This window comes from Pleuronectes platessa, chromosome 4 (assembly GCF_947347685.1).
Source record: "Pleuronectes platessa chromosome 4, fPlePla1.1, whole genome shotgun sequence".
Classification (NCBI taxonomy): Eukaryota; Metazoa; Chordata; class Actinopteri; order Pleuronectiformes; family Pleuronectidae; genus Pleuronectes; species Pleuronectes platessa.
In genome coordinates, this window is record NC_070629.1 from 19,605,385 (window position 1) to 19,624,816 (window position 19,432).

The 19,432-nt window shown below is 42.3% G+C and overlaps 1 protein-coding gene across 1 annotated transcript in view; it reads left to right on the forward strand.

The window, feature by feature from the left end:
* The window catches only part of unc5ca (unc-5 netrin receptor Ca), a 200,208-nt gene extending 181,125 nt beyond the window's left edge, over positions 1-19,083 (forward strand). Inside the window, exons 11-18 of the mRNA XM_053421576.1 lie at positions 2,387-2,522; positions 4,584-4,671; positions 7,095-7,263; positions 10,503-10,736; positions 12,828-12,977; positions 13,510-13,674; positions 15,597-15,775; positions 18,037-19,083. Coding sequence (XP_053277551.1) covers positions 2,387-2,522; positions 4,584-4,671; positions 7,095-7,263; positions 10,503-10,736; positions 12,828-12,977; positions 13,510-13,674; positions 15,597-15,775; positions 18,037-18,199 — 1,284 coding nt within the window. The 3' untranslated portion in view covers positions 18,200-19,083. The remainder of the gene's footprint in view (positions 1-2,386; positions 2,523-4,583; positions 4,672-7,094; positions 7,264-10,502; positions 10,737-12,827; positions 12,978-13,509; positions 13,675-15,596; positions 15,776-18,036) is intronic.
* Positions 19,084-19,432: the final 349 nt, after the last annotated feature.

Sequence of the window (19,432 nt, forward strand, 5' to 3'; positions counted from 1 at the left end):
TCATCTGACTGAAGGTCGAAACCTACTCACCAAAGTAAGAGCACGGACAGGCATCTGGGGTGAGGAGTGGGAATGAAAGTGGCCCTGACATGGAGGAGAAATCTGCACAGCTGGATTGGGTGAGAAACCCATTTCTCTTGTCCGAAGCAAACGGAAGCAAGCTACCGGTCAATTATCAGCAAAAACTCCTGGAAGTGTCATCTGACAGTGACCTGATGAAGTTTGCCACATCCACACTTGCACAGTTTTGTGTGTGTGTGAAGCAGGAGCACCCTGACCTTGGACAGAAAGCTTTGGAGCAGCTACTACCCTTTGCCTCAACATATTTATGTGAGGCCTCCTTCTCTGCAATAACTGTTATCAAAACAAAGCAAAGAAACAGACTGTGCCTGGAGAAGAGCTTGATCACAGCAGTTGCTTCCCTGCCACCAAGACTGACAAAGATCCTCAGTGAAGCACAAGCACACGTTTCTCACTGAAATGTAAATGCAAAAGCAAAGAGGGCACTTTAAGTTGTAAATTATTTTTATATGCACAAATCTTTATTTATAATTGAGATAATGATTTTTTTGTGAAGAAGTATTTATAATTAAGTTCATGAGTTCAGTTTGAGAACATATCTTTGTTATGATCCCGAAAGAAGGCACTTTAAGTTGATAATTATTTTTATCTGGAAAAAATCTCTATTTATAATTGAGATAATTATTTCTTTCTTTGGTTATTTTGATATCTTTTTATTTCCAAATTGTTCAAGAGAGACCACTACAGAGGAGAAATGTTATGCACTTTGATGAAGTTGTAATTTGAAAGTTTCTGGTTACAAAGTTTAATAAATCAGACACTAACGGCACAGCACTGTGTTTTAGATCTTTTTTTCAACCAAAGATGCTTTGCGCTGTTTAGGGGGTACTCGGGTGAGCTTTTTTTTCAAAGGGGGTACAGGATCAAAATAAGAAGTAGTACAACTGTAGTTATGTATTAGCTGTCACATAAATATAAAACCAAACACATTTAGTAAACATGCAGCTCAGTGCCCTAGTTCCCTCCCGCTCTCTCTACTGAATGGTGTGCATACCGGAGCCTGTTGCCACCAATACAGATGAAACGGCTGTGTATCATCCCAGCTCCTGTCCTGGGGCAGAACCACAGCTGAACTCACTCCATTTGAGCTCGGTGGATCAGTGGCACCTTTGATGATTTGATCTATTATTACTTTTAACCGCGTGTCGCCCTTTTGAACCGCTGCCGTAACGGAGGACTGACCTTGCGTCACCAATTGAGGATTTGTTTTTTTGCAGTTATTTTGTCGAAGCAAATTCTCGCCAGGTTTTGAGTGAGGTCGGAGGAATGTGCTGAATGTTAAAACCTTATTTTACATCTCACATTGGACATTTTCATGGAAGAAATGTAAAGTAGGAAATATTTTACCACCTACCCTAGGGTGCTTTCATAGGTCTATTGTAAATCCACCCTCCTCTCACAGACTGCCAGCTCAGCCCTATGGCAGCGCTCCCAGGCAGATGCACCTCTTCCCCCCGCAGCATTTGAGTTAATGGTTACCGAGAAAACATGGCGCTATGATGAATGCGGTGAAATTCAAATAGAAAAGGGAGCATTTAATATTCTCCTTTCAATGCTTGCTCTCGTTCAGCCTGGTGAAAATAAAACTAGAATGACCTGTTCAACCGGAGGTCGCTCCTTCACACTGAAACTTCTCTGGACCTCCTTGAACTTTTGGTTAGTTCAGAATACATCTTGACTGTGCTTCACTTCAGCTCTGTCAGAGGAAGTCCATCCTTCTAACCGTTCCACATCGAATTTCTGCACACTATGTATACAATAATGCATAGATTATTTTTAAGAGGTGCAGCTTTCTGCATGAGGGAACACACTCTAGGGTACAGTTACTATAATCAATGTTTGCACACATTAAAGGCATTAGAGTAAAATAAAAGTAGTCTAAAGTAACATCCAACATTCATAACCACAGCGCTACAAAATAAACAGAGAGCATTCTCACTAAGCTCTGACAGTAGAACGACTTTCTCTCAATTGGGATACACTTTAACATTTTGTAAGAATTCAAGGTTTTTTTGTTATTGTTTGCCGCAAGCATCATTCATCCATTAAATGAATCTTATGAGGTACAAAGAGCTACGATTTAATTGAGGTTAACAAACAGATTTTTGTGCTGAATGCCAATCTGTTCCTTTATAACACTCTCGTTCAAGCGAGGCCAAGTCATTGATTCTTCAGTGAGTTTTTAATTAGGACTTCCCGTCGGTCTAGTCTCTGCTGATAGCAACATTTGTTAGTTTCAGCATGTATCATTTCTAATTTTCTTTTTTTCATATAGTCACTCCCACTGTTGTGTTTTCCTTCACAGGTCACTCAGTCTCTGTTGGACCACAGTGACACCATGAACCTGCGCAACCAGACCTTAGCCCGAACACGAGACCCGTCCTGCACGGCTCACGGCTCCTTCAACTTCCAGGGGGGACACCTCATCGTGCCCAACTCTGGTAAACTCAGTGTTTTACAAACATTCAATAAAACAAACATGAATCTGCTTAATGTCGATCGATAATGTATTGACTGGGGTGATCGCTCCAAGGAACTTCTTCAATATTGGGTTTAAGATCCAGGAACATTTGTTTGTATTTGTTTCTTTATAGGAACAAATAACAAATAATATCAGAACATTATGTTCACTGTAAAAAATTATGTGAATTCATATTTCCCTCCTATACTCAATGCCCCAGATTTTTTTTTATAATTTATTTGAATATTACATAAATATAAATATTCAGACCATTTACTGAGTACTTATATTTGAAGCACATTTGGCGATTGCAGCCTGGAGTATTATTGGGTATGATGCATGAAGCTTTTCACACCTGGATCTGTGGATTTTCTGTTGCTCCTCCCTCAGATCCTCTCAAGCTCTGTCAGGATGGATGGTGACTTTCCGTAGACATTTTCAGATCTCTCCAGAGATGTTCAGAACTCTGGCCTGACCGCTCTGTGTCATCCACAGAGATGCCACTCCTGTGTTATCTTAGCTCTGTGCTTCGGCTCATTGTCCCGTTTCATGTCAAACCATCAGCCCAGTCTGAGATCCAGACTGGTTTTGATTAAGGCCATCTCTCTACTTTGCTCTGTTCAGCTTCGGTCCTCAATTCTGGCCAGTCTCCCTGTCCCTGCTGGTGAAAAACACCCCCACAGGATGATGCTGCCACCAGCATGCGTCACCGCTGGGAGGGTATTAGGCAGAGGATGAGTGGTGCCTGGTTTCCTCCAGACATGACGCTTAGAATTGAGGCCAAACAGTTCAATCTTTGTTTTCAGGCCAGAGAATCTTGTTTCTCACAGTCGGAGAGTCAATTAGGAGCTTTTCTGCAAACTGTCTTTCTCGGAGGAGAGGTTTCTGTCTGGCAATTCTGCCATGAAGCTAAAATTGATGGAATGTTGCAGTGATGGTTTTCCTCCAGTAAGGTTCTCCCATCTCCACACAGGATCCCCCGAGCTCCCTCACAGTGACCAAAGGGGTCTTGGTCACCACTTTTGCCAAAGCCCCTCCCCTTTGTTTGCTTGGCTGTCAGCTCTGAGACTTTGGCATATATGTGCCTTTCCAAATCCATCCCCTCAATCGCAGTTGGACCATAAGCAGTCAGATGTAAAGCATCAAAAAATGATTGAGAGAAATAGGTCCAAGCTAAATTTGTCATAGCAAAGGGACTGAATATTTGATTACATCTACTACACGAGCTGGAAGCAGTGGAACAATCACAGTACAGTGGGTCAACTGGCCAATCAGAGCAGTGTGGGCTTTACTGGTGTGGGGGCCTTAAAGAGACAGGAACTAAAACCAAGTATTCAGACAGAGACTGAAAAGAGGAGCTGCAGCATTAGACAGTAATTATGTGTTTTCTGGATATTAGAGCAAAACCTTTTGATGTGAATATGAGCATTATATGTCTCTTTTAAATACGTTTGCAAAAAATGATATAGCGAGAAAGCTAGAGCAGACGAAAGTGTGAATAAGGTCACCTTTTTAAATGTGGTGTAAATCAAACCTAATGCCTCCTAATGAGAAGTATTACAGATCCAAACATGATAAAATCCATTTTCTAAAAACTGAACAGATTAAATAAGAGCATCTGGCCACGACTGAACGGTTAAAATATTACACATAAAAGCTTTGAGACGTTCTCTTGCTTCCTAGATTTAAAGGAAAGAAAAACTTTAAGTAGATTTATGTTTGGATTTAAAAGCAGCAGGCAAAAAGAATGAATAATAGTGAGTTCTGCTGTGATCTGTGGGTGCAACATAACCTCCTGATAGGAAGCGGCTCCAAGAAGCTATAAAACACCGCAGCGCAATTCACTCGATGATATATTTAAGAGAAAGTTTTACACGGTTTGCCTGTAACAATGATCACTCAATAATTAATCATCTTGATAAAGTGATAATAGGTTTCGCCTTCAATAATTCATCTGTGCATGCTGAAATTAATAAATCCAGTGATGAAAAACTCATTATTTCTGCCTCCATCCTTCCTGCTTCCCCTGTCGTCCCTGCAGGTGTGAGTCTGTTGGTTCCAGCGGGGGCCGTTCCTCATGGCCGGGTGTACGAGATGTATGTGACTGTGCACAGGAAGGACAGCTTGAGGTAAGTTTGGTCTCTATTCCCCTCAGTTCTCCTCTCTGTGACTTTGTTTTCCTCTCTTTCGTTCCCTGTTGTCCCCCTTTTTTTTTTTTCCTTCATCTCTGCATCTCCCCTCTGCAGGTTTCTGTTTCTTTGTTTCCCTTTATCTTTTTCTTTTCTCTCGTGGAGAGCAGCTTCTAAGACCTGTTTGTATAGTTTCCTGGGGAGGCTTCCACAGTGTGACACGGGCTCCAGGTGCACAGAAAGGGAGGAATAATTATTTTTCATTCAGACCAGTTTATCCAAGCACACCCTCCTTTGGCGATTCACAGAGCAGAGGTCAGTTAATGCCACAGAATTAAAAGAGATTAGAAAGGAATATCCTCCACATTGATTATTACCTACTTAATGTTATAAACTGGACAGTAATCCACATCATTTACAAAGTTAATGCCATATTTTTTTAATCAGTGCTATTATCCAACTCCAGATGATGTTGAATTCAGTGAGACTAGAGGCAGATTTGTTTGCACTTCATATTATAGATCCAAGAAGGAAACAGGCAGCGTTTGAAAGCATGTGTCAAGAGATCACTGTTTCCACAGTAACTAACAGATTGGTGGCTATTTTTGGGTGAGGGTACAATAATCCTCTTCTGTGTAAACATGTGCATGATTAAGACAAAGCTTTGTGTTGGACATTTTGTTACTGTTGTCTTTTTTGTTGTTTATTATTCTGTTTAATAATTAGAGACAACTACAGTACCGGGTTTATGTTTAAAGCACATTCAAATGACAACGTGTCAGAGAGAAAAAGAGAAGATTTATTTTGGAAGAAGTGTCTCAGGTGCAAATTTTGCTACTTGTTTAATATCTGAGTTTGCCACACAGGTCTGTACAATAGATTTAAACAAATCTTGTTAGTTTCTCACTTGAAAATCCATTCGTTTTGACATCAGCAGTTTTCAAAGGGGCTACTTCTTTATAGGAGAATAGTTCCTGTGAATACTGTCTGCAGCAAGGTCTGTGCATCACGCAGTGTCACAAGGACACTATTCCTCAGGCTACACATTGCCTGTGACTCTTTGAAATATACGTTTTCAATGCTGTCAGCCCTACAAGCCAAATTCCATTTACTGGCACTGTATTGATTGGTGGTAGCGGCAATGCTCTTAAACAGCAGTTTAAAAAAAGTGAGATGCTAAAACCACAAGTATCTGCATGGAGGGTTTGCTTTTGCATGCTTTGAAAAGCAATAAAGAGAGATGAGCTTTAGGACAGTTATATTCATGTATTCGACCCCGCGCATCCTTAGTAGCATCTCCTCGATCAACATCAGTCGATATGAATTACCGCCCCTGCCGTGTGCTATAGTGTTTCTAGAAAGTCAAACCTCTTCACTGTCCTCTGTCTCCCTCTCCAGTCAATAGCTGGATCGCAAAAAAATCACATTGACTTACCTCAGCAACACTGCGCAGGGAAGAATCATGTGGTTTAGCTCATTAAGCTCTAACCCTCCGGCGTCAGTTCCCCCGCATGCTCCACTCACAAAAGATCTATTAGCTCTATTTATGTGATAAAAGATACATAACATTTACAAATCAATACCGCTGTAATTCATTAAGAGGCGTCCTCAGCGTTAGCGTGGTCCGAGGGGCTGCCGGTAGAGTTTGAGTCATACTGTTTTCATCTGTTAGCTTCTCATGTGAACCCTTCATGAGTCAATAATGAGCTCCAGCAGTTGAATCGATAATACTGCGGGGGATTAGCGCCCCCCCCCCCCCCCCCCCCTGACACAAGGTGGGCTGAAAAAAAAAAAAATGACACAGTTAAAATTTAGAACCATGTCCCCCTCGATCTATATGGATTCACTCAGTGTGTATCTTCTGTAACATGAGGGAAGGAAATGATGGATTACACCGGAGAACACACGTGATCATTTCCTCGTGTATTTTCTTGTTTATTGTTTCTTTGAAGATGCAGTTTTATACTTCAATTTGTTGGCCAACAAACGTGCAGGGATAATCTCCCGTTTATTCACAGTAGAAGAGCTGGAAGTGGTTTGAAACAACAGGTCCCTGTGTGTCTGTGGTAAAACACAGGTGAGCCTGTGCCCAGTGTTCATTTATTTTCTGCCCATGAGCTGTGAACTACTGACTCCAGCTGAGCCCCAGCTGACTACACTAATAATCCTGCAGCTGCATTTGTGCCGCCGCGCTCGGATCTGAGCAGGTCTGTCCCTCTGTAGTGGTTCTATCCACCTGTCTTCTTTATTATTAGCAACCAAGCCTTTCCATATATAAACATTATGAAAAAATAGCCAGTGATATGTGAAATCAATACAGCTTTCTAAAGTTCCTCACGCTAATTAGTATAGCTAGCAGTGCAGCACTCCTGCCGCTCTGCTCTAAAGAAGCATTCTACCTTTGTGTTATCTGTCGTTTACAGACCTCCAGTAGAAGACATCCAGACGGTGCTGAGCCCAGTGGTGAGTTGTGGGCCACCAGGGGCCCTGCTGACCAGACCGGTGATCCTCACCATACACCACTGTGCCGACGATGTCCATGAAGACTGGCTCATACAGCTAAAGAACCAACTGGCCATGGGAGAATGGGAGGTGAGTGTTCGCCACTGCCTCTTTTATTTATGTGTTTTGTGTATTGAGCTCTGATTTTAGTGAGATAGTAGATAATGTGATAATGAGCACATTATGATTAAGTCAAATGAGATAATAACGGGGTTCCTCAGGGTTCTGTGATCGACCCAATTTTATTTACCTCATTTAGGCTTCCAAAGGGTACATTATCAGGATACCTTATGAGGAAAATAGTCAGTTATACTTTTCTATGTAACCAAGAAAATAATCAACTCACTAAACTCCCATCATATTTTAAGGACATAAAAACCTGGATGACCTGCCCTTTTCTCTTGTTAAACTCTGAAAAACACAGAAGTTGTAGTACTTGGCCCGGAACACTCCGGAGATGCATTATTTATAGATGTAGCTCCTCTGGATGGCGTCACCACCGGTAGGCTTTCCTCACTCTTGCTGAGCACATTGCACCTTAAGCCCTGTGAGACACATTGTCATTTGTGAATAAGGGCTATACATATTCAATTTGATTGATTGATGAGCTTTTGAATTCCACTGCTTTAACCTTTGGAGGGGGGGGCTCAGAGAAGATGTACCTCAGTCAAGGCTAATGCCCAATTCTGCCATTTTGAAGAAACTGTGAAAAAAGGACCTTGATAAACGCCTTTGTCTGTATCTACATCAAAATGTATTGGGTTATTTCTTCGCCTATGCTCCATCCTCCAACCAAGTTGTGTTAATTTGTTAGTAGTTTTTGTGTTGCCCTGCTGACAAACAATCAAAACCAACACGCAACAAACAATCAGACAGGGGTATCTGTGTATATGAAATGTCTGCACACAGTCTACACCAAATTATTTATATACACTCATCAGCCACAGCATTAAAACCAGTTACCGGTGATGTTGTGGCTCATCAGTGTTCCCAGTATGACTCTCACAGCATGTATTCACATGTGTGCTCCCATACATTATCAACTCCACCCTGGAGAACAGCCTGCATCAGACACACACACACACACACGTGCAGTGAGGAAAGGAAGGGAGGGATAGGAGAAGAAATTTGGTAAACATAAAGTGCCTAAAGCCTGGCAGACAAATAGGGGGTTGAAAACTCCTATCAGAAGCAATTTGTTATGCTCCTGCCATCGTCTCCTTCTCTCCTCTTTCTTCTTATGTTTCCATCCCTTCTTTTTTTTCTACACGTCTCCCTCTCTTCCTTCTCCCATGTCTCACAGCATGAAGTCTCTACCTCAGCAATCTGTTATTGTGGGTGTGGCTGCATGTGTGTGTGTGTGTGTGTGTGTGTGTGTGTGTGTGTGTGTGTGTGTGTGTGTGTGTGTGTGTATCCTTGTGTGTGGCTGATAAGGCTGTCTTGCAGCATCACTGTGTCTACAAGGCCCCCGTATGCTGTCCTCCGTTGCTTATCACAGCTCAACACAATGTCTCCGCACAATTAGCCATGCATACGATTTTCTGTGAGTGTGTGTTCGTGCGTGCATGTGTGTGACGGAGAGAGAGAGAGAGAGAGAGACACAAGCCCAGAAGAGGTTGGGAGCAGACTGAGCAAAGAAGAGAGAAATGAAAAGTGGAATTCCATCAGGAAGTCGATTTGTTTTTTCTCTTATTGCAGTGGAACATCCATTTCCTATCAGAAAGTTTTTCTCCAACAGGGAGAGCAAGGTAATTGAATTCCCCTCACATCGGGGGGGGAGCAGCCACGGTTGTGATTACCAGTAATAACAGATTCATAGCATATTGCTTTCCTACCCCTTTGTATCGATTCAGCTCATCTGTAGGAACACAACTCTGCATGAACTGTAATTCAAAACTCAATACTTGTATCACACTGGCAGGTAGAAGGCACAACGTCCGAGCTGAGGGGGGGTTTGCGTCCATATACACGTGCACACAATTACTCACAAACACACACGCAAACATAGATAGGCGCACAATAGATTCCAGATTCAGTGCTCATATGAAGAGAGCGAGCTGAGCCGGCGCTTCCTCCCTAAACACAAAGAGCCATATGGATTTATCATAATTCAGGCTGTGACAGAGAGAGGTAGGAATCATATGAGCAGCAGCCAGATAATCACAGTGGGACTGGACACACTTCAAAGACAACAACTGAGAACAAGTGCCATCGTTCTCCTAATGGACATTTTGATCCACTTTTAGGAGTCACATGTCGGAACCAGACATGTAGTTACATTAGAATTCAATGCATCATTGCGGTTATATTCACAATCTGCTGAATCGAACATCCTCAACATTCTAGGAAGACTAACCAGGCTGATGTGAAAAGTTACACAATGTGTATTGTCTCATAAAAAAATGTGTACGAATAGCACAGCTCTTCACACATCGCTGCAGCCATTGCTCAAAACAATACCTGTTTATAGCAACACAGGCCTGCATGAGGTATATAGAGAAGGACTTTGCTTACACAGGGGTTGTTTGCATGAGTGGAAATGATTCCAAATGCAGGTCCAGTTGTGTTATGTTAACAGACAGGAAGTGGATTAACGCCTGTAAATTATAACACAAAGCCGCCCATCAAATAATGCTTTAACAATAGTGGTCTGAACAAACAAATAGAAGCCAGTGTCAAATAAAGTGAGGGGGAAAACAAGATTACTTGGACTCTGGCCTCACTTTGTCAATTCTGGATAATCTACTTTCCACAGGAACATTTACACTGATCAGCCACAACATTAAAACCAGTCAATGTGTAAAGTTGTTTTAATGCTGTGTTTGTTTTGGACTTAGTGAAGCCACCAAGTGACACTAAAAGTTTTAAATCACTCAGATCAGGATGAACTCTTTAAAACGGGCTACACCAATTCGTCCATAAAATAAAACCTGTTACTGGTTTTAAAGAAATGTCTGATGGGGGATCAAAGTATGTTGTTTAAATAATAATTCTGTTGTCAAACACTTCACGCAGTGAAACACAAAAATAAAAGCCTTCCGGTAAATGGGAGGAATTATGTTCCTGAGATCCTGGAGAGGTTTTTTATTGAACAGATCGAGGAAATATTGAATTTTCTTTTACACCAGCAAATAGGCACGCTACCAGTCCTAGATAGTATATATTAATAATAATTCAGACAAATAAAGACCGAAGAATGAAGGATCATATGTTCTAAGTTGAGATGAGTGATGTGGTGAATGAAAAGTTACAAAACACCGTCTCAGCAGAACACGGCTTGGAGTCTACAAATGTGTGTGACTCTGTGTTTGTGTGTGTGATTCCCACAGGACGTGGTCGTGGTGGGAGAGGAGAACTTCACCACGCCCTGCTACGTGCAGATGGACTCGGAGGCTTGTCACATCTTAACAGAGACACTGGGGACGTACTGCCTGGTGGGCCAGTCCATCGGCAAGGCGGCCGCCAAGAGGCTCAAACTGGCTCTGTTTGGACCCGTCTCGTGCACAACGCTGGACTATCACATCCGGGTGTACTGTCTGGACGACACACAGGATGCACTCAAGGTACTGAAACTGAGTGACTAATGAGAATGAATTGGTTTAATAGCTTTGCAGTATAATTAACATATGCAAACACAAACTATGGCCATGATCTGCAGTATGTATCTAAAGTACGGTAAGAGGTGTGTGGTATTTTAGGTTGAGGACTTTTTGAGATTTTGTTCTCTCATGGTACACCCATTGCTAAAAATGGAAAGCTTGAATAGAAATCTGTGCAGAGTTGGATCTAGTCTTCTGCAAATGATCTGAGAAGCAGTAAACAACACCGGATCGAGCAATGTCACGACGGCGATGCTTCAGAATTGAAACTAATTCAAAGCTCTGGAGGGAGCATCTGATAGGGAGAGATTAGCTCGGGTAATTTATGCACGTCATGATGAGTCAAGTGTCGGCGTGGCACGGAGCCACTCGCACACAAACATCAACACGCAACCAACTTTTAACATTTCAAACAGGCGATTGTGGCTTGAAAAACAAGGTTGAGAGGTGGACTTTTTAATGATGGAGACTTTGTGTTGCGTAATTGATCGGCTGACGATTCAAAGGGGAAAGTCTCGGCTGTGTATCTACAGTAGAGCTGCCGCTGCGTAGGAAGATGATGGGAAGCGGGAATTGATTATCTTTGAAAAGGTTGTAGGAGGCATCAGAAGCCGCACCGATGACTTATTCATCCATCAGAAAATAAGTGTGCGTGTGTTGATTTCCCTTTAACTGTATGCACTCCATGAGCCTATAATTATGTTGATATAATCACGATGCATGCTGCTGCACCCATAGAGCACAGATACTTCCTTTGTCTTGGTTTGAAGGCTGAGTTAAAGTCAAAAGTCATTTTATAAAGAATGAGCCAAAACAGTCGCTCTGTGTGTATTACGGAAACAACAGCACAACAAAGCAGAACAAAGTGCTTCCTTTAATTCACATAATGGGCAGAGATATCAAATGGACACCATCAGTTTTGCATTCACTGGTTTTTAATCCTGGTAAAAAATAAAACCAAGGTCCACACTGATGTGTGTATTTTTGCAAAGCTAACGTTTTCCTTACGAACGCCTTCTAACGTGCAGATTTTTGAAAACTGAACTGGCAGCTTGCTTCCCACGTGCCAACTGTTGCTTGGTATAATGAGCATGAACCAGAAACAACAACAACAAGAATGGCGGCTATGCACCTGTTTCTCTACGTTTGTTCTGCACTGCTAGGTTTAATCAGAAGTTAGCATTTTTCATCACTGCACCTTCCCAGGGATCCACCTTGGTTCTAAGTACTGGGACTACAGCACTCTTCTCTGGTATTTGATTGATCAGTGATGTAGACTTTATCGCCACCTACTGGCCCGGCATGCTTATTTGAAAATTTGTAGTTTTTTTTTTGGTCTTGTCTCGACCTAGATATTTTGGAAAAAGGTCAGGAGGACAGATTTACTTATTTTGGAATGGAGGGGAAAATATTATAATATATAAAAATATAAAATATCTGCAGTGGTATAGACAAGGCATTTGTTATTAGAGTAAACTTAAAACCTTTAATTAGTGCAGTCTTCTTTCTAAGTGAGTGGGTAGTTGCAGGAATTTATAAAACTATTATGCTATAATGATGGAAAGTATTTTGATTGTTGACTTGACATCTTAGCAAAGGTAGAAGAGGTAATTGTCATTATTTTCATAATAAGTAATATGATGCTTTGAGTTCATCTTCTAAAGTCAGTCAAAGTAATTTAATTTGACTGTCTCACATTATAGTTATTACTTCATTTCCCACTTTTCACGACAGCAGCACTTTGATCTTTCCTCAGCTTAGTGTGGTGAGCAGAGCTAAGCTTTGCTTAAATCCAGGGAATACACCTACTGAGATGAGGGATGATATCTCAATGAAAACCTTTGTGCTTCAAGTGTTTCATGGTGCTGTGTACTTCAAAGCTACATTCAAGAATTCAAGAAGACGGCCCTGTCTGCAGTAATGAAGAGATAAATGAAAGGCTCTCCACAGTCTCTAATGCTGAAGAACAAATGTTTCAGTGGGTAAGATTAAGGTGAAAGCAAACTTTGAGAATTGAAGGAGTTTTTCTTGTGTTTTGTTTTTTTTGTTGTGTAGGAGGTTCTTCAGATGGAGACCCAGATGGGAGGGAAACTCCTGGACGAGCCAAAGACTCTGAACTTTAAAGACAGCACACACAACCTGAGACTGTCCATCCACGACGTGCCACACACACAATGGAAGAGCAAGCTCCTCGCAAAGTATCAGGTGAGACGGACGCAAACACACACATACAGACGTTTGAGTGACAAGATAAACACAGTGTAGCAAATTAAAGATGTTAAAGAGTGCGGAGGTCCAAGTATTTCACCTGATTCATAGAAACAAAGATATGTAGACGCTTTAGAGTACTTCACTTTTTTTTTACTAAAACATGCATATACTATATACTACGTTTAAACATCAGAGAACCTTATGCTGCTGTACTAAAAAATCTGTATGTTTACTTCTGCAACAAACTGTCTCTTGTACTGTTTGCACTTTATCACTTTAATTGCTACGTTTACACTTTTAGAGAACCTTATGCTGCTGTACTAAAAAATTCTGTATGTTTACTTAGTATTAGGAAATGTCTTGTGTTATCTGTTGTGCCTGTGCACTTTATATGTCTCACTGTGGGAGAGTGGGAAACGTCGTATCGATTCCTTGTATGCTCTGAACATGTTAAGGAATTGACAATAAAGCTACTTTATCTTTTATCTTATTATCTTTTTCTTTATATTGTGTGTGCGTTTTCCAGGAGATCCCGTTCTACCAGGTGTGGAGCAGCAGTCAGAGAACTCTTCACTGCACCTTCACCCTGGAGAGACTGAGCTCAGCCACCACGGAGATCAGCTGCAAACTGTGTGTGCGGCAGGTGGAGGGAGAAGGACAGATCTTTCAGCTCAGCAGCACTTTGGAGGAGGTGAGAGAGTCGAAATTAACCCCGGGCGAGACAGAAACCAGATGCTGTTCCTCTGGACATTTTGCAACAGATGTAAAAAAAAAACGTGGAAGGCCACAGTGGCAGTTTACTGAGACCTACAGAGACCCTCCCACTCTCTCTCTCTCTCTCTCTCTAGAATCAAACAGGTTTGATATTTGTGAATCGAGATCGGGGAGGCTCCGACTCAACCGGTAGCATTTTGATTGTTTTGTAAACCCCTCACACCTCAGGATTATTTGGGCAGATGATCGGCAGAGAGGGACCTCCAGTCGGGAACGCCCCCCCACGATTGCCTGACTGGGTATATCGGGTCTAAAATCATCCCGATTATCCTCTAGTGTGCAGCCGCCTTAAGGGAACACTGCAGAAGACACTGTAATCTCCCACTGGTCCCACGCAGGATGAAATACACTCTGAAAAAGAAATGAGCACAGAGACACAGGCTCCTTCTCCCTTTCCTGAACTAACTTCTACTTTCCTGCAGTCAAGGTCCCGAAGTCACTAAGTTTCTCTCTGCCAGACACTCAGGGTTCCCGCTGTGCTTGTGTGACTGTGTTCAATCATTCATTCTGGGGCGAGAGGTCACACAACACGCGAGGAATAACTCCTCTTTGATTCCGCCAGCCCATGTAACCGCAGGGTCGAGAACGAGCGTGTGTGTTTGTGTGTGTCTGTGTCCACGTGTGCACAGTTTGGGTCGAAGGTCAGACATTTCTTTTGGAACGTCGCTGCTTTGAATTCTCCAGTGGTGTTCACGGGTGATCGCGTTGCACTCTAGAAATGTCTTAACCCGTGGTTAACCAGGTGAGCGTGCAAAGAGGGACCGATTGTTTGAACATGGGTTGGAGCAGTGAGGGAAGGTGACACATGTTGGTTTTTCTTCAGCACTGGTCACTGGGCAAATTAGGAATGAGAGTCAAGGTAAGCTAGAAAAACTGAATCTAGAGGAGTTGCCAGAGTTGTCTTGTAATTTAAAGGTTTCTCTTCTTAACTTAACTTTTACACCCTGATCGTAATGTGCAGAGCTTTTCAACGTGAAAGTGATTCATCCTGATGGATGCCGTGATTTGATTCTGTGATTTTTCTCTGGAGCAAATAATCAAATGCTTGATTCTGGAACTCACAGTTTAACATTCAGCGTCAAATATTTTGTAATGTGATCAGCTGACGTCTTACAAAGCAATCACCATGGTCCCATGTTTGGCAAGAGTCCTGGAGCTGATTAGCTAAAACAACGCTGCAAATCGTTTCTTGTAGCCAGTAAAATAGAATATTGTGCACCCGCCAACCAGCCAGCAGAGTTGAACATGTTAAACAATTAAAGTAAAGAAGATTTAGAGCATTTATTATTTCTGCCGAGAAACAGATGTCCCTTTGCATCCGCCGTTCGCTCTTCCTGCAGCAGCAGCAGCAGAGCTTTGGGCTGTAAATTGGGGCTAAGTAGATGCAGTAAATAGTAATCATTCACATCAGCGGTGGCAGTTGTTGTTTCCTTCTGCCAAGTCACATTCATTAGAGCGATGCCTCCTTTCAGCCCAGGAGTGGCAGATTAATGGGATGAAGGTTTGGAAAGGGACAGAGATCGACAGCGAGCAGAGAGACAGAGTGCTGCAGAGCAAGTCTTTGTGTTTGTTTCACTCTTGTATTAATTAGGAGAATCATCTGTAATTGGTCAACAGCCAGAGACGCCTCACAGACACCAGCAGAATATCTGTGAGAGGGAATAAGACGGAGCTGTAGCTGAATGGGAAACATGATGAATTCAACTTTCTCATGCTACATTTCGTGTATGAGCTTTTAGATCCATCCCCGTCCTCTTGTGTGTCTCCTGCAGACGTCCAAGATATCAGAGAATTCAACTTTGCAAAAACAACTGATCGGTTTCTCTCTGTCTTTTCCAGGACCTCCAGTGCATAGACACGTCCCTGATGGACCCTGCCAGTAATATCACAACCTTAGTCGGGCCCAATGCCTTCCGCATTCCTTTATCCATCAGACAGAAGCTGTGCGGCAGTCTGGATGCACCGCAGACCAGAGGCAACGACTGGAGGATGCTGGCCCACAAACTGAACCTTGACAGGTGAGACGCACATAAATACACGTACACACACACACACACACACACACACACATATAGACACATATATATGCTTATGTGCACATGAAGAAGTCAAGGCTGTTTAAACAGATTTTGGTCTCCACAACATGAGCAATACCTCGACCATACATTGTTTGTGCTGTGTGTGTGTGTGTGTGTTTGTCAACTTATGACTTGGTTATGTTTACAAATTAATGTTTTTTATTTGTGTTGCTGTTACTGATCCTACTGTAACTGTTAATGGTACTTTAAATACAACAGTTTGATGTGACAATAAAAAGTTGGTCACAAAGAAATGACACACACACACACACACACACACACACAAGGCTGAGTCAATCCCTTGATAAATTCCAATGTGCCTTGAATCCTCTGTGTTTATATCAGATTACAAAGATGTTGCTTTTTTAGTCCTGCTCTTATTATCTTGAATAAAATACAATATTGCCTCCAATGCACTTACATAGGAAAGAGGCCATTTTCTATTTGCATCTGATTGGTTACATCCTCAGGATCACTATCTGCAGATGTGTGTGCTGATGAGTCAGACCGGAGCTTCATTTACCTGCAGCTCCTGAAGCAGAGGCAGACATGGAGAGGATAATTGGGCACAAGTGCACCTAATTGTCCCGACTGGCAGCCGGCTCATGATGCCGTCTGTTAACGTGGGCACCAAATATTCCCGATCAGCGAGTGAAAAATGGACGGCGAGCCAAATTGTTGTTTACGTCCACGTTTAAAGCTAAAAAGCTGCTCTCTTCAAATGGAGCATGATAAAATGTCCTAAAAGAGAAATGTCATCTTCAATGCTCTCTGCTCCTGTGACCGCCCCAGTGTGTCCGTTTGACTTTAGAGTGTGAGTCATGCTTTGTCGTCATCACTCGTCACACAACTTTCACAAATGTTGGACACACACACACACACACACACACACACACTCACACGAAAAGGTGGATCGGAGCTAGTGCGTTCACATAACAGCAGCATGCCCCTTAATCACACACAGCAGACAGATGGAGTCTGAGACAGAAAGAGAGAAAGAAGCAAAGGAAGTTATGAAAATGGCTCCATCAGTGTGAGAGAGAGAAACACATGGAGGGGGAAAAAAAAGAAGTAAATCTGCACGAGGAAAAACTGACAACTCACAAAGGAGCAGAGGAGCCTCACACATGCCTGTGGTTGTGTTTAAACCGCACCACAGTGTGCCAACAGCACAATCACAGGATTTACACAGGAACACAAAGTCCTTCTTTTTTTTTACTTCTTTATTCCGACGGGACTGAAATTTGATGGTTTTTCCACTTTAAAGCGGAACAGAGATCTTTGCCACAGATGGCTCATCGTTAGACTTCCCTGCCACCATTGTGCACTTCACTCTCCACGGCAGTAATTCAGACCAATACTTTAAAACCAGATCTCTCTGTGGAGCTCTTGGCACATTTCTGAGCTCTACCGAGGTTATTTGTTTAAAGCAGTTTGAAAGGAACTTGCATAGTGGCAAGTTTTCAGAAAAAAAAAGTTAGCTAATTACATTGTATATCTTCTGGGATTCAGGATATAATCAATTCTATTCAATTTGGATTCTCTCCATCTTGTTATATTACCTGAAATCAGGTGCTTATGTTACTTTTCAGCTTTTTTTTTTAAACAAACCTTTTACATCTTCCTTTCAATTTGACTTTCAGAAAAGTGTTTCCAGATGATTATGTTACTTCAGTCCGTTTCAAGGTTTCTAAATACTCTTCCATAATCCAAGATAACATAACTTTATTTTGAAATATGTTTTGGATGTGTGTTTCTTTATCTTAATAATCTGTAATGTTTTTTCCCCCCCGTCAGGGTAAATTCAGTAAATTAAATTAAGTAGTAGATTGTCCATGTAATCCATTAGATCTTCTTCCGTCTATTTTCTATCTAATCTTGAGATGTATTTGGAATGATAATGTTTGTCCTGCTTAAAAGACCGGTTGTTGCAGCCTGTAGCTTAAGTGTTAAATGTTAAATGTTACTTGTTTAATATATTAAACGTTTAAAGTTCCATGACTGAAATATTGTACATTTCTAAACTTGCTGTCAGACCTGCACTGAAGTCCGAATGGTCTCCTGACATTCTCCATAGTTCATGTCTGAAACAGTTTGAGAAAGTTACTGACAAAGCGTCAGAAACACAGTTTTATTGTTTGCACGTTATTACTTTATTCACCGTCTGTTTTGACTCACATCCTCCTCTGGATTTTCTCCAGGTACCTGAACTACTTTGCCACCAAGTCCAGTCCCACAGGTGTGATCCTGGATCTGTGGGAGGCCCAGCACTTCCCCGACGGAGACCTCAACGAACTGGCCGCCGTGCTGGAGGAGATGGGTCGCCATGACGGCAGCCTCGCCTCCATGACAATGGACCATTGACAGAGCCCAGAGGTTTCCAGGACAGTGACAGAACGCTGAAGACGATTTACTTGTGGCTTCTCTGCGGTGGCTGCTGCAGCGAAGACAACGAACGACTTCGACGTGAGCAGAAAGGAAAAGTTGTTGCCACGGTGGCTGAGCACCAGTTAGACACGACGGTAATCAGGCCGACATGGAAACAGACAGGATGAAGGAAGGGGCTGGAACTATGTGCAAATCTTTACGTGTGTGTTTGCAGCGTCATGTGTGACTTGAGGAGAGAGAACCCGACCTACCACACACACACTAACACACACACAGTCTATCAGGAACAAACAATACACACACGCCTGAAAAAAAGCCCTTGTCTTGTGTAACACCAGTTGTTCTCTTGCTGTTATTTTCTACTGAACAAAGACGAGCAGAGAAAAGAAAAAAAAAAATCAACATGAGGCCCCGACCTTGAAAAAAAAACCCTCTATAGTAAAAGGAACAGAATCAGGAAGCGAGAGAAGAGAACTGATTACAGACGATTGGGGGGAAGGTAGATTGAGGTGAGAGAGAGAGAGAGTGAGTTAGAGACTCTTCATTAAGACGAGGGAACCTAAACTGATTACAAAAGGACAGGAAGAGGTAAACAGAGAATGATGGAGGGAGGGTCAGGTGATCATCGGAGGGAACAGGAGGGAGAAGAGGTAACGAGGGAGGAGATGAAGAAGGGATCCGACCTGTTGAGCCTCGGCTGAACGTGTACTCCAGTGCAGTTTGTCGTCTTTATATCGTTTCCTATGGAACGCTCTATGTATTCTGCTGTCCATCTGTGTGGATCATTACCTGCAAACAGAACTCGCTACACGGTGACGTGACTTGTCAATCAAGGGGTCCTGACCAGAAACAAGCCGGAGACGACAGGTCGCTCAGTTCAGGGGACACGACATCATGAGTGATGTTTCAATTCTTTGTGGCGTTTTCCCCCAAAAATATAAATGTTAGCGTCCAGGTTAGTGACGGGCAGCCCAGCGTGTTGCCCTCTTGCCTTTTCACCTGCACATCTTAACTTTCCTAAAGAGGAAGCCAGTCCAAAGATGATTATGCTCCTGATGGATGCCAGTAAAAGTTATGTTTGCCATTTTACATGTGTAGCTTTGTCACACAGTCATAAATGTGTCTGTTTGGAGGTATATTTAAGATCACACTTATAAATGCAGCTATTTATTATATTTATGAACATTATACTGCAGCACAGTATACAGT